This window comes from Panthera onca, chromosome A1 (genome assembly GCF_046562875.1).
Source record: "Panthera onca isolate mPanOnc1 chromosome A1, mPanOnc1 haplotype 2, whole genome shotgun sequence".
Classification (NCBI taxonomy): domain Eukaryota; kingdom Metazoa; phylum Chordata; class Mammalia; order Carnivora; family Felidae; genus Panthera; species Panthera onca.
The window spans coordinates 81808004-81823532 of NC_138339.1; the positions used below are offsets into that span (position 1 = coordinate 81808004).

The 15529-nt window shown below is 37.5% G+C and overlaps 1 protein-coding gene across 1 annotated transcript in view; it reads right to left on the reverse strand.

The window, feature by feature from the left end:
- RHOBTB3 (Rho related BTB domain containing 3) overlaps positions 1–15529 on the reverse strand; it is a 52719-nt gene that overhangs the window by 35080 nt on the left and 2110 nt on the right. The window contains exons 3-5 of the mRNA XM_060635349.3: positions 12218–12404; positions 3423–3577; positions 30–141 (exon numbers count right to left, since the gene is read on the reverse strand). Of these exons, the coding sequence (XP_060491332.1) occupies positions 30–141; positions 3423–3577; positions 12218–12404 (454 nt within the window). The remainder of the gene's footprint in view (positions 1–29; positions 142–3422; positions 3578–12217; positions 12405–15529) is intronic.

The following is a 15529-nucleotide window of genomic DNA, read 5'->3' on the forward strand; positions in this document are numbered from 1 at the left end:
AATGTGCAGACAATGGTTAGTAAATGCACCTGGTTGTTCAAGCTGAGGTGGTCTAACTCCATGAAACGAGTTGCTCATTTTCCTTTTCTTCATTTTTTCACTTGTCTTCTGATTTAAGGCTTGAATCATAAAATACTCCAACTAAAACATGAATCAAATTTTAAGTAAAGCGTCAACAAAATTATGTATCTGACATGATTATTTGTACCCCAAATCACATTTGCCAAATGTTCAAATGCTGGTACCATCTACAAGTACGCTTTAGCAAACACTTGTAAACAAGTTTTTTATTTAAAGACAAAAAATGTATCAAGTAGAACAGGCTGTGCCTTGTCTAAGCATAAATAAACTATCCATTCAAGAAGGAACTGTTCATTCTCTTGAATAATCAAGAAAGCCTAGCAGTACAACTGTGGGACTGTCAATAACTGTCTCGTGGGCAACCGCAGCAGTTAATAGTAGAGACATTCAAAGCAGGGCAGATCTGGCTCTACGTCACAGATGCTCACATCAACTGGGGATGTTTTCATATGTTCTATTCTTTTCTTGAATAAATTACTTTGAAATACATCCTTTATATGGGAAATCACAAATCCTAAGCACATACACACGCACAGCTCCAGGCCTATGCCTTGACGCTGTGAGACTTGGGGCAAAAATACAAACAGAGATCCATGTACCACATACACAAATATTTAAACATCATAAATAAAGAACTATTACGTAGAAAACATTCTATCCTACTTTGACAGAGGTATCATCATAAAAGCCGAGAAGGCCAGGTTTAGATTTAAATTCTCAGACGACTCAGAGCTTCACGTAGCACAAGGAACTGTCCTGTAACTCCTGGGCCCGGAGGCTGTCCTTTCTTCTCACCCTCTGCTCCATCCCACACCTCAAGGAGCTTTACATATACAAGTAGACATCCATGCCTACACACCCAACGTCTGCCTCCCCTCCTCCATTCCTCAAAAGCAGTCACCCTTCGGCCACCTGTCAGAACTAAGGACATACACACTAGCAATGCAGTCCACCTTCAGGATGATGGACCCAGGAAAAAGGCCTGCACAGGCCTTGGAAACAGACTGAGTGCACTGCTAAGAGAATTCTGGGGTCCTCGGTTTTGGAACATGGTCACAACACTGTATAACAGAACCTTCTGCTCTGTGTTGATGGAAATGCTCTGTAATATCTGTGCTATTCGACACAGTAGCCATAGCCACATGTAGCTACTGAGGACCTGAAATGTGGACAGTACACCTGAGGAACTGAATTTTCTTTAATTAATTTAAATATAAATAGCCACATGTGGCTAGTGGCTACCATATTGGATGTGCAGGTCTAGAAGGGGCTACTAGCTGCAGGTGGGCAAATGCGCTTGGCTCCATCATCACGTGCCATATGTGGGAGCAGGGATGGGGTGCAACTGGAGGAGGGTCAGGTGGGGCTCCCTAAAGCTCAAGGGCATGTACTCTTCTTCCCAGGTTTTCATCCTCGACTCTCAAACACAAGAGTTTTTCTTTTTTTTTTTTTTTTTTTTCTTTTTTAATATAATTTATTATCAAGTTAGCTAACATATAGTGTATACAGTGTGCTCTTGGTTTTGGAGGTAGATTCCCGTCATTCATCACTTACATACAACACACAGTGCTCATCCCAACAAGTACCCTCCTCAATGCCCATCACCCACTGATCCCTCCTTCCTGCCCACCCCCCATTAACCCTCAGTTTGTTCTCTGTATTTAAGAGTCTCTTATGGTTTGCTTCCCTCTCTGTTTGAAAGTATTTTTTCAGACACAAGATTTCACTCTGACATTATCATCTCCATCTATATTCCTGCAAATGCCACTATTTCTTACACTCAAGATCGCAGCCATACTTCACTATTCAAGAATCTGAAAAGGGTCACTCTGATCTTATTTCCATATCCTCACTAAGTCTTAGGGAAAAAAGAAACTGTCATGTCTTTTCTCCCAAACTTGACCACTTCTTCAATCCTTATCATGCCTCCAACCCTAATTGCAACACTAGGTGTTAGGAACAAAGACAAACAAGGAGGAGGAAGAGAAAGAGAGCAGAGAACATGGGAGGTGGCAGGTGGGAAGTGTGACCATGAGAATTTCAGGTGCGGGAAGTGGGGCAGAACACAAGGAGACCTACATACCCCAAGAGAATCAGGCCCCCCCTCTCCAACAAAAGAAACCGAACTATCATTTTCCCCCAGTTTCCTAGGTATTTCAGGGATATACAAGATTCTTAGACTAAGACTTTTTTTAATCCACTACAATATTAGATTTGAGTCCTGTCTATCTTTCTAACCCTTTCTACTTTTTGTCACCATAAATAAATTTAAAAAGTTTCTCACAGTCATTGATAATATCAATATTATGAGTATATCTTCCTTAATGTAGCTACATTGTTGTTTCTCTACATTACTGAGTTAAAAATAGCCACTTACACATGATAGAAATGAGGACCATTTATATTTGGTTCCAAGTTTAACACTGGTTGTTATTTGGAGTTTAGTAACCTCACAACAAATGAAATTTCTACAGTCATCTGTGGAGACCTCAACATTTGGACACAAATCTACATAATGAATAATCTGGCATACTGGAAAGAGTACTTGATGAAGAGCTGGGGAACTAACAGAGAAGTCTAAAGTGCTTCTGCTCAATGAAGGGTTTACACTGGTTTAAACCTCTTATCCGTGTTTACCAAATTTGTCTGCTGAAAGGAGTCACCTGTTGGGGATAGTTTCAAAGGCAGTTTTAAATGGCATGACTCCACAGTATTCTCCAAGCACCATGCAGTCCTAATATTGTAGGGTAGATTCTGTGGGCTAAGAAGGGCCTCCAAATGCCTGCAAGACCCAACAAATGCCATTGCAACAGAGCAAACAAATCCCACCTTCTCACATATCCAACAACAAGCTATTTGTAGAAGTAGTTTCTATGGATATTTTTGAGCTGCATCACTTAGGAGTATATGAAATATTGCCGAAGCACACACAGAGGAAGAAAAATCATTTTTTTCAAATAGTAGATAGAAATAAAAACCTTTCAGGGCCCAATGATCAGGTTATGAGGCTCACTGAACTGTGTGAAGATTACTAATAAAATTGACATAACAGGCTTGTGTGAGTAAACATGCTTTTGATATATACAACAAAAACCAATAAACTGTCACCAAGTGGAAAATTCCAAAATATTTTATTAGATGATAGAAAATGTTTAACTTGGAGAGAAAAATAAAATTGTAATTTGACTCTGACAAAAACTTTTCTTCTACTCTCATTTTATTTCTCGAAGTTAAAACCAATCATGTTTTTAAAACTAAAGTTCTAACTGAGGTTCTAGAAAATACCTTCCCAGCCAACTTGACAAAGGACCTTAATTTACATAACAGGGATTACCACTTACCACTCCTCCAAAATACTTTCCTATGTAGAAGTCATCAAGGCTGTGTAGTTCAAGATAGGTGGCTCCTAGTTCTTTAGCAAGTTGGATCCCTTCAGTTGTACTGACACAGCTCCCTCTGTCTGAGGTACACAGTGGGCATGTACACGGTAATTCTTCTGAGAAAATAAATACAAGTAACAAAGAGCTTTGAAATTAAATGGGAAAAAATATACATAGACAATCTAAACATTAAACAACAAAGTAAGAGCTCATACGAGAACCACAGTTCAGGGACAGTTAGTACACCCACCATCTATCCACTAGATTCTGAATAAAAAGCATCAATGTTAATATAAAGCTCCCCAAAGTAAACAAGCTTTAAGTGAAAGAAGAAGAAACCATATTTTAGAAAAGAATTTAAAAATAAGTGAATATACATTACCAAGGCTACTATAGTAATTAAGCCAATCAGCTAGTAATGGAGGACATGTTTCCTTTTATACAATCCTGACATCCTGAGTATCAGTACAAATTTAACAATTTAATTGCCATGTGTTGGGTCTTTGTTCTTTTCTTTCTTTCTTCTTTTTTTTTTTTTTTTCCTTTGGTGATAAACTTGAAATATATTCACCAAGTTGACTAGATCTGAATCTTCAAGGCTACGAAACTGCCACTCTCTTTGGAGATTTCACATAAAGTACATTCTTATTAATCCAAACATCTTAATTATTAGACTCTAAGGTATTCAACTGCAAAGACCACATTCAATCACTTATCTTTCTCTTCAAGATTAAAAAATCATAAACTAAAAGAATAAAAACGTTTTTATTAAAAATGTGAACTATCCAAGAGTCATGGTTGTACCATGTACAGATCTATGACTGGGAAGGTGGTAGATCAAGCATCTATAAGAATACTTCTTAGTAAAGCTACAAATGTATGTTCATCTGTGAATTCATCAGCTAGCTTTGTTTTGTTTCATGACACATCAGATATGTCACTGTATAAAAGACAGCCAAGTCAAAGGGGGATAAATCCATTTCTAGAAACGCATTTTGTTATAGATTAACTTCCCTAGAGAATCAGACTCTGAGATGGAGACTGGTGTGCAGGAGGTTTATTGGGGAGGGAGGTGCTCTTGGGAGCAAACGGTTTCAGGGGTGAGGGAAATGGGGCTGGGCAGAGAAAAAATTCGAACTGCAATATAGCTACAACAAAGATCTCAGCCGATCCTACTGGGAAGTCTGGAGCTCAGATGGCCCTTTAGAATGAATGGTTCCTCATTTGGGGGAAAGAGAGATGGGCCTTTGTGTCCCTGTATCAAATAAGATAATGAGTAATTAGATGAGGGCTGCCATGGGTGAGGCAGAACCTTGGGTAGGCAGCTTCTACCAGCACAAGGTAATTCCCAGTCCCTAGGAGGAGATTCAGCTGTGAATCAGCAGCCAGCAGTTCAGTACCTGAGGGAGGAAGGATGGTGGCCCTCAAAGGGCATTTGGGCAACTTACCACAGCATACACAGCGAAGTCCTTACCAAGCACCTGCATATAGATAGAGCATGTGTATATACATATGGAGTATACTCTACGGAGGTTTAGTGCATGTGCCTGCTATGTACGTAACTATGTAATAATTTCAGCTTCACTGAAAGCATTTTAGAGCTCAGAGACCAGGAATTTGCATCCTCCTTCTGCAGAGGAGGAAAGTGAGGGTCAGGGAAGATGAGTGCCCTGGACAAGTCTCCTGGTGTGTCAGAAATGGAAAACAATGATACAACTGTTACTTGCTCTATCTGGTAAGTAAAGTGAAACAAAAGATAGGATAAAAATTTAGTCTGAGTGAAGAATTACTGAGTAAAGATACAGTGATTTAAAAGTTAAGTGTGGGTTCTCAAAATTAAGCCATGATTTCTGAATTTTTGCTTTTACTTTTAGTAAAAGATCATTTTAGTTCTGGAGCACATAAAGTTTTTATACAGAATGTAGCCTATCTTGAAAAATAACACAATGGTATTTCACATTCTTTACAAAGATTGATAAACAGTGCCTTTGATTTTCTGAAGACAGAAGCCTTCTTATGTCTACAAAGCTCTCCTTATGCTGATGGAATGGGGTGAGTAGGCAGACCATCTTATTAAACTGTATTTCTGAACAAAAATAAAGCCAAGTGCTTCAAGTGGAAAATTAAGTGAATGTAATGTAAAAAATTTTTAACAAGTAATCTTGATTTGAAGGAAAATACAACTAATTTCAGGTTTAACCCAGCTGAGAAAGGTTTTCAGCTGTGTGTAGGCATTACCCTTACTGACACACATGCCTAGAAAACCCCTCTTCACATCTAATCTTCACAATCTCCGTGTGTCACAGAACACCTTTTTGTTCATATGCACCCGAAAGGAAAAAAATGTCTCATCGTTATGTGTTGGATATAGGAGGAAAGCCAGTAAAACATTTATGGAATAAATAAACCTATATTAAGCCTTTCATTAAGAACAATCAGAGGACCCAAATAATTTTAAATTGTGGTGTATTCTTCAGATCACTCTGTGAGCCTACCTCAGGGTCACAGGGACTCTGTGAATCAGTGTTAGACTTCTCATTAACACTGTAGTCTTTTTTACTTCTCTTACATGGTAATCTTTTAAGGTGTTATCAGAAATGTCTATTTTTTAAAGCAAACACAAAGTAACTTTGGAATTCAAATGAACTGCGGCTCTTTCAAAGCAGCAGCTTTCAGAATCTGAAGGGTGATTCTTACAATGTTGCCAGTGCCTGAAAGCTTTAGAAAGAACTTTTAAGAACTCTAGCTTAGCGATGTACTCAGCATGAAAAGAAGACAGGATGCCCATTTGGGGGAGCTCAAGGCTATGAATACCCTGAGGCATGTTCAGAAAAAAAAAACTCTCTTTCAGAGATAGATTCAATATTTAGTAAAAAGCCAAAAATTTTTTCAAAGCCAAATGTGATGAAGACATACATAGATAGTCAAGCTTGTCAAAACATGTGTAACAAAGGAAAATAGTAAGACTGATTGTTTTTGCTGACCTATTTCTGAAAAGAACTCAAGAGAGGAATTACCAGAACACCCAACACAGCTACTTGTATTGCAAGGGACTCGGGGAGGGAAGCAATACAAGTCCTTGGGTTGACTATCAGATTTAGCTTGGTAATTAATTACTTTGCAATCACATGTCTATGTGAAATTAATTTCATCTTAAGACCACTCATTCACTAATTGAACAAATGTTTACTGAACACCTACCATATATCAAACAAGAAATATAAAGATACACAGACAAAAGCTCAGAGTCAACTGGGCCAACAGAGACAGGACTGCACAGAATTATAATATAATAAATATAATAAATACTAAAATAAAGGTGTACAAAATCACCATGGGAACATAAGAGAGGAAATTAACTCTGCCTGAGGGATTGTGGAAGGCTTCACAAAGGAGGCACTGGTTTACTAGACAAGGATGAATTTGCCATACAGATAACAGGAATTGTGCAGAAGGGCACTCCAGTCAGGGGTGGGGAGCATATGCAAGGTCTGGATGTGAGGAAAAAAACACAACATGTTAGCTTCCAGTTTCAAAATGGAAAGCTAAGCTCACATTGCAATTTCCTCTCCCAGAGAAATCACAGAAATAATTAAATAAAGGGGAGGGAGAGGAGAGGGGGAGGGAGCGAAAAAGGAGGGAAGGAACAAAGGGAGGGGTTGGGGAAGGATGAAGGGAGATGTGCATATACAGCCACATTCAAAAATTAAGAGGAGAGAATCTCATCAGCCCAGAAACTGGGAGAACCTGAAAGGCTGAAGGCAGATAGCATACGACCAAAGAGGGAAGCTGAGGCTCAGGGGACAGGTGGGAAGTCTTGCACTGGAGAACATTAAGAGTACTCAGTGCTCACTGATGGGGGCACAACAAGGAGGCCCAAGGGCAACTGAGTGGAGATTAGTTGGAGACCTCAGTGGAAGCAGCTAGGCTTGCAGATCTCATATGAGCTCTCACTCCTACCCTGACCCCAGAGAGCAACTGGACAGAGGAGGAGAAAGGCGTTAATCCAACAGAGAATCTAAACTGCAAAATGAGGCAAATTAAGAATTATCCAGGGGCGCTTGGGTTGCTCAGGTGGTTGAGCACCCGACTCTTGATTTTCGCTCAGGCCATCATCCCAGGGTCATGGGATCAAGCCCCAAGTCGGACTCCATGCTGAGTATGGAGACTGCTTGTGATTCTCTCTCCCTCTCCCTCTGCCCCTCCCCTGCTCAGGTGTGTGCACACACATATCGGCCCACTCTCAAAGTCAATAAATAAACTTAAAAAAAAAACAAACTATCCAAAGTTTAAAAAGCATCCATACCATGAAATAAAATCTCATCAGATGAAAGGACTTAGAATGCACCCCCCCCCTCAAAACAAGACTTAATAAAGCAATCAAAACAAAATCTTAAAGTAAGTATAATTAATTGAGAGAGGTTTTCTTCTTAAAGTATTTACATTCTTAACACATGAAAAAGAAATCAACCAATTAGAGATCTTGGATGTGAGAAACTGTTGAAATAAAAAAAAAAAAAAAGTAATAATGTACAAGAGCAGGAGAGACCCAGTAGAAGTAATTTGTAAGGTAGGAAAAAAGACCAAAGAATTCTCCCATAATACAACACAGAGAAATAAAGGGTTAGGAAATACAAAAGAAAGATAAAAGTAACAGAAGAGAGATCCAGAAGTCTCATCATCAGTCTAATAAGAGAACAAAAAGGACAGAGTAAAGAAAATGTAGGGAAGGTGATATCTGAAGAAATCATGAAGTTGAGACTTCCCCAGATCTAAAGAAAGACCTTAAGTTCATCAAGTAGTTCTGTGCAACAGGTACATAAGACACAAAAGATTACACTCTACAAGGCTAAAGAAGCAGTCAGGAGCTATATCATGAACGATCTTGCATTTTAGGTAAGACTTTACAAGAGAAAATTATTGAAGTGAGATACAAATACTGGATGAAAATAATGGAATCAATAGGAACCCATGATTAAAAGAAATACATGGTTCTATCCAATGAAAGGGTCTTGAAGCAATGACACTTAAAGTTATGAGCACCCCTAAAGTCCAGATCTTGGTTTCTAAATATCATTGCTCACCAAATGGAACCCGGGCTCCCTGAAGAAATGACTGATTTCCAGGGCTGGAGCAGGCAGAATAAGGTGAGCCTGGAACATCTTATGTCAGAAAATAAGGAAGGACTCAAACATTAATCAGAACTAGCTTGAAAAGTCTTCCTTCATGCAAATTTGGGGTAATACAAACATTAGAAAGAATAAGAAGAAAAGATTATAAAATATGTAATTTAAAAAACAAAGCCATGAATCATAATGACTCTAAAAAATGTGGGAGCAGGGAGAAGGGAAAGCTCTATTTAGAGAAGAATACCAACTAATAAGTGTAGGAGGAATGACAGAAAATCACTATTTTGCAATCACAATGATCACAACTGAAGGAATTATGCAAAATAATGGGCTCAGATTCTTTAAAAATGTCAATGTTATGAAAGATAAAAAAAAAAAAAGGATGGGGAATTGTTCTGGATTTAAAAAGACTAGACAGACATAACAATTAAATGCAATGAGTAGTCCTTAATGACATTCTGGATTAAAAAAAAAAAAAAAAAAAACAGCTTTGGAACAACTGGGAAAATGTGAATATGGATTGTATTTAAAATAATAATACAATAGATAATAGTATGTCACATTTCTTGAATGATGGTTGCATTATGGTTGATAGAAGAATGGCACTGTCTTACATAACACATGCTGAATTAATTAGGATTGAAGAAATCCCATAATTTTATAATTTACTCCCAAATTAAAGAGAAAGAGAGAGGATGTGTGTGCATGTGTGTATTTGTAATCTCTGGGATTCACTGTTCTATTCTGGTCAATTTTCTTAGGTTTGAAATTTTGCAAATAAAAGGAAAAAAAGAAGAGAGTTTCTAAGGAACATTAAAGCAATGACTATCATGATCTGACTTGTATTCTAGGATGATTATTCTGAGAGGATTTATTTCAGGAAGAAGCAAGGCAAGAACAGAAGGACCAGAGGCCAATTTACCATAAAGCCGATGAACCCTTATCTTGTGGGTCCCTTCCAAAGCCCTGGGAGAAACCTAAGCAATAGATGGTTAACATCATCATTTGCTTTTGCAAAATTTGCAAAATAAGATATTCTAACTATGCTTGGTTAAGACCACTGTCTCTTTTCCATTCCAACTCCCTTCACCTTCCATCAGGCAGCTCTGAAGTATGACAGACATTTTGGGGATCCTGCTAATGGGACTTGAAATTTAGGTTTAGTGGGATATTATCTGTGGTTTGTAGTCACTTCCTTGTACAGTTAAATGTTTGAGAACTGTCTTGGTACACGAATAGCCTTCCGGAATGCTTCTGTCACCCAATGTGCAGACTTTTTTGGTGTCTTGAAGACAAAGATGCCAAGCTGAAAGAGGAACACAACACAAACTATAATGCCCAGCACCAACAAGATGTGAAGAGCAAAGAAATACGCTGGAAGAAAAACTAATTCTCATATTCTTCTGTACATAGAAAATAACAAAAGCAGTTACCTTAGGAAAAAGTGATCAAAGACTGCACAGCCAAAAAACATAAGGAAAATTAAAGAAATGTCAAGCTGTTAAATAGTATAGAAATGTTTTTTAAATGTCTGTGGTATTTGACAGCTTTTTAGATTTGCAACTCATCATGCTTCCTTTTCTCATTCTAAATATTCATGAGTGTGCATGTGTGTATCTGTAATGTTGTAGTTTTTTTTCCCAACAAGGACCTCTAAAATTGTTTAAGTTTCAGGTCCTACAAAATCAGGAACTACCCCTTGAGACCAAATAGAAGGCCACTATGACAGACAATTACATGACTAAGATCTGAAATCCAATGAAGAAAAAGAGAATGCATGGAGTTTGAGGTTTATTTGAAATGTAAAACCAAAAGGGCTTCTTAGTCAACTGGATATGGGAAATGGGAGGAAAGCTGGGTTGGATGATTCTAGTTTGGGTGAATGAATGGGTTTGACATCATTCACCAAGGCAGGGAATTCAGCAGAAAGAGGAAGATTCTGTGGAGATACTGGCCAGGAGAGAAACTAGAGCCAGAGAAACAGACTGGGTATTCATCAGTGTCTATACAGGGAAAGGTTAAGCACCAGATTAACAAATTCAAGGTCAGAGTAAACAGCAAGAAGTGAAGCCAAAGGATGAAACCCTGGGAAACAACTAGTGCTGTGTTGGTTCAATATGTGTACGGGGGTGGGGGGTGGTGTTGACCACTAAGAAGACAGAGAATTAAAACAACCAAGAAACAAAGAATAGCTTTTTTAATTGAAGGGAGAGATGTGTTTGAATAACTTCAAAGGATGAATTGTTATTAAAATATAAATCAAATTAAAGGGTAAATGTAAATGGATGTCAAATTTGTCAATAAGCATTTAACTGGTAACCATGGGTGAGAACAAACGCAGTATAATTGCGAAAGTCAAAGTCAGACTGTAGTGGACTGAAGAATAAATGGGAAGTCAGGAAGTGGACTCAGGAAGTGTGGATGACTCTTTCAAGAATCGAGGCCTGCAATAAAAAGAAACTTAGGGAAGTAGAGGGGATGTGCGGTCAAGGAAGGGTCAAGCCTACTTTATTTGTGTCTTCTAATGCTAAACATACACCTACCCTACCACTATGACCCCAAATCCTACTCCTAGGAAACTTAAGCATCATTAAAAGGAGAGTGAATAAATAAATCACAGCACATTCACACAACTGAAAATATACACCAAAATAACAAAATATAGTTAAGTGCAACATGGATATATGCCCAGAATATTAAGCTAACTGAAATTAGACACAAGGTACTACATACAGAATAATTCCTTTTGTATGAAGTTCTAGAATAAGTAGAACTAATCTATACTGTTAGAAGTCAGAATAGCAGTTATCTCCAGGGAGGGGTGCTATTAACTAGGAGGAAGCATAAAAGAGCCCTCCAAAGTGAGGCAAATGTTCTCAATCTTGACCTGTGAGGCGGCTGCATACATATATGTACATGTAGGAAGGCATTAAATTGCACTCTGGGATTAGGGAACTTTACATCCCTTACTTTGCTATACCTTAATGAAAAGGAAAAATAATCAATGAATAAAATTTTAAAGCCAGCCTCACTGAGGAAATACCCCTAAGATGGAACTAACAAAATACCACCAAATCAAAGTGAATTCCAAGTTGGCCCTAGGAGATCTGACAAAGATATGCATAGCAGCGAATGCTGGCACTGGCTGAACCAAAAGAATCCAGCAGCCTTGGAGTCAACGCTTCCTCTCCCTCAGGCGGTGTTGCCAGTGTATTCAGTTTGCTCCTTACTAGCTACCTAAAAACCCTGCACCTAAGCCCAATTCCTTCTGCGGACAATCTATCCTTCCCACTGGATAGACCTTCAGAATGTCAGAAAGAATCTTCCAGGGCTCAGCGCCAGCCTCATACCTTTCCCGAATCAAAAGAACACAAGTACTGACTTCCTTCACTACTGTAGAACAATTTAGAAGACAAATCTGTACCCATCAGAATCACAGCAGTAGTCCGTGACACTTTACTTTGATGTCTCACTATCATACCATGTGATGAAGAGACTAACAGCTGGCATTTGAATGCAGTGATTTTATTCCCAAAAAAAGCCCCATATTAATCATGAATAAACTTAGCACTATTTAAAATTAACATGGTACCTGCATTCTCATCATAAAAAAAATTAAATACTTACCATTTTGTCTGGTGCCAACAGCAGCAATGATTACTGGAACTGAATTTAATGCCCTTTTAATCACTGGAATATAATTATCCTTTACTTCGTGGAATGAAAATTTGTCATTTACGTTGTATTTGATCACAATGATGTCAGCACTCCCAATTAGATTTCTAGAGGTATACCAATCACTGTCAAAAATGTCCTAAACCAAAATGCAAAGAGCACTTTTTAGTCTACTTGTCTTCAAATGAATCATGAAATAAAATGTAACACATTAAATTTTTTGCTATAATTTTTGTAATTCATAAAAAGAATTTATTTTTAAATAAGTAACTATCTAAAATTAAAAATGTTTAAAGCCTACCAACTCTTCAATTTTTATGTATTCATTTAGCCTATTCAGCAGTGTAGTTGTTGTACTCTGAGACAGATCTAGGGAATCACTGTCTGTGTGATGAAATACGCAATTTCTTTCAATATGTGCACTTAAAAATAAGCACTTTGTTTTAAAATTATGCCATACTTTTATCACCTAATAAATTTGAAAATGTTAACACTCTGGCAGTAGATGCCAGCGCATCAGTATGAGTAAAGAAGCTTCAGAGGATTTTCTGTGACCCAATTAGACACTGCAGGAGTGTTCAAGTGTTTTAAATGGCAATGCATTGTGAATTCTGTGGAGTTCCATGTATTTTATACATATTTTCAAAATTTATACATACCTTTCAACTTTATCCATCCTTTGGATGGTACAGTATATATATATAATGTATGTGTGTATATAGGGATGTATGACTTATAAAAAGATACTATGTATTATAAAGTGTCAACATGGTAAAGAATAGATTTTCAATTCCTGTTTTTAGCTTATAGAAATTAAAAATTCAGGATAAACCTTTCAATCTTGAAATTTTTACTTTTGGACTACAGTTAATAATTACCACTATATAGAATCAGGGCCAAAAGTAATTTATTATGAACTCTACTCCTTAAAAGCTTTGATACTTCAAAAGTATTTTTCAAAGGTTTTATGTGAATAGTAGCATAAGAAAAATATGTTTATATATCTTAATACCACAGCTAAGTATGCATTAGTAGCTTTTTTCCTCATATTCTAGTTAACTATTAATCATTATTTGTCCTTTCCTATGGCCTTTAGTATGTATTTCCAGGATATAATATGGCTAGATTAAGAAAATAGTTAGATGTGGCTAACAGATCCAAAAACTGTTGGGCTATGAAAGTTTGCACTTTAAAATATGAGCCCCAAATAGGGTAATAATGCTGAAATCAATCAGTCAAGATCCATGTGACAGAGCTTTCATCCTATGATGGAAAATTCTGGAGAAGTGTTACACAGCAATGCCCTTTAGAAGAGAGAGCTGCTTCTCACCAGGACCTCCACCATCCCCAGCAAGGCCTCCCCCAATTCCCTGCACCCACCCCAACCCACCTACTTCCTATGAGTACACTCAGAGTAATGAGAACTGCAAAATGTTTGGACATGGATTTTTTGAAATGTTTGGACATGAATTTATTGAAAGTGGGAGCACTGAAAAAGGAAGATTAAAAAAACCAACAAAGAAAAGTAGACAAACTATGGGGACATAAACAGCAAAGGCAAAGTCTTAAGCTTGGAGGAGGGTGGAAGAGGCGGGGAGAAGGGAATTGGGACACAGATCAAGAAAATGTGAAGGCTTCCCAGCAGAGTTCCACACTCATGCTCTTTTCCAAATCCCAAACCACAAACCCATTCAGTTCCAAATGTATCTGCTATAGTATCCAAGTTCAAAGTAAACAAGCATAACAGGGTATATAAGTACAACAAAGAAAGAGAACAAAGTCAGATGAATGGGATTAAAAAAACAAACAAACAACTAGAAATAGGTGGACCAAATGAAACAGCTATTTAACTCTGACAGAACAAATCAAAAGTAACTGCTCTTTGCATTCCAAATAGTTTAAAATTCCAGAGTTACTGGAGAGGTGTACTAGGAAAAAAAGGAAACATTGAGAGGGAAATGTCAGGAGAAAATGGGTTTTGGCATTATTACCACGGATGTATTGAGGATATAAACACTGTAAATAATTGTATTTTTAAAACATCAGTTTCAAATCCTGCACAAGAAAAGTGTGCATGTGTTACCTCATTGCTTTTTGTGGAATATTTCTGGTAAACAGGAAAAGATCTAGAAATAAAATAATGTAACCACACACACACAAAAAAGAGGATGGGTTTGAGAGAGACATCCTAAATAATGAACTACATAAAATGAATATGAAATGCATTAATTTAAAAGTGCCAAATATATATACCACAAGGATCCAGAGTAAGGCCATGGATCTACAGAAAAAACAAGAGAAGTACAAACTGTCTCATTCCAATTCCAAGGAAATAACACCACATTCCTAGTCAAACTGTGTCAAAGAGAAAATGCTCCCCTGGTTTCTAGAAATATGAAGGAAATCAAATTCTCCCACCCCTTGTAAATCACTTCCAGGATTTCCTCTAGGAGGTTATGCAATGCAAAGCTTGGAGCCACATTGGGAGAATGGAAATCATTTTTTTTAAATAATCTAAATTTTTGCAGCAAAACAACAACTGTATTCTACTTGACTATGGGGCTGCAAAGTACTGTTTTGTACTTTGCACTTAGTATTAAGTACTAATACCACTGCCTCAGTGTGGTGGCAAATTCACTACATTTGTGTGAATCTTGAATGATGTATAGGAAAACTTCTGCTTAGTGTGACACATGGCTATATTGAAGTTATAATAAACACATTATAGGAGCTACCACCTACTGAGTGCCTACTACACGTCAGCTTCTACACTAAGAACTTTACACGTGCTCCCTCATTTACTCTGCAGCACAACTCTAGGAGGCAGGGATTATTTTCATTGTATACATAGGAAAAATGAGGCTAAGAGAGGATCGCTGACTTAACCAAGGAAAATCTCTAAGTAGCAATGTGGGGATCTGAAAGCAGGTCCTTCTGCTGTCAAAACCTGTGCTCTATCTGCTCTGCTATATTGAATATTATGTTTCAGTACATGTCAATATCAGCTGATAAATACAATCCACCTGAATATCTCTGATGGACTTTTACTTACCACCAAAAAAAGAAAAGCACCTTGGAAGAGAAACTCTATAAATATATTCCCTCATGTTTGAAGATCATTATAACCCCCAAAGTGTACCTGGTTACCAACTCAATGCCTTAAACAGGACCAGAGTCTAAACAAACAAAAGGTTAAGATTAGCACAATAAAACGCAACAATCAGTATATGGCAAAAATCTAGACTACAGACGCTTATTCTAATC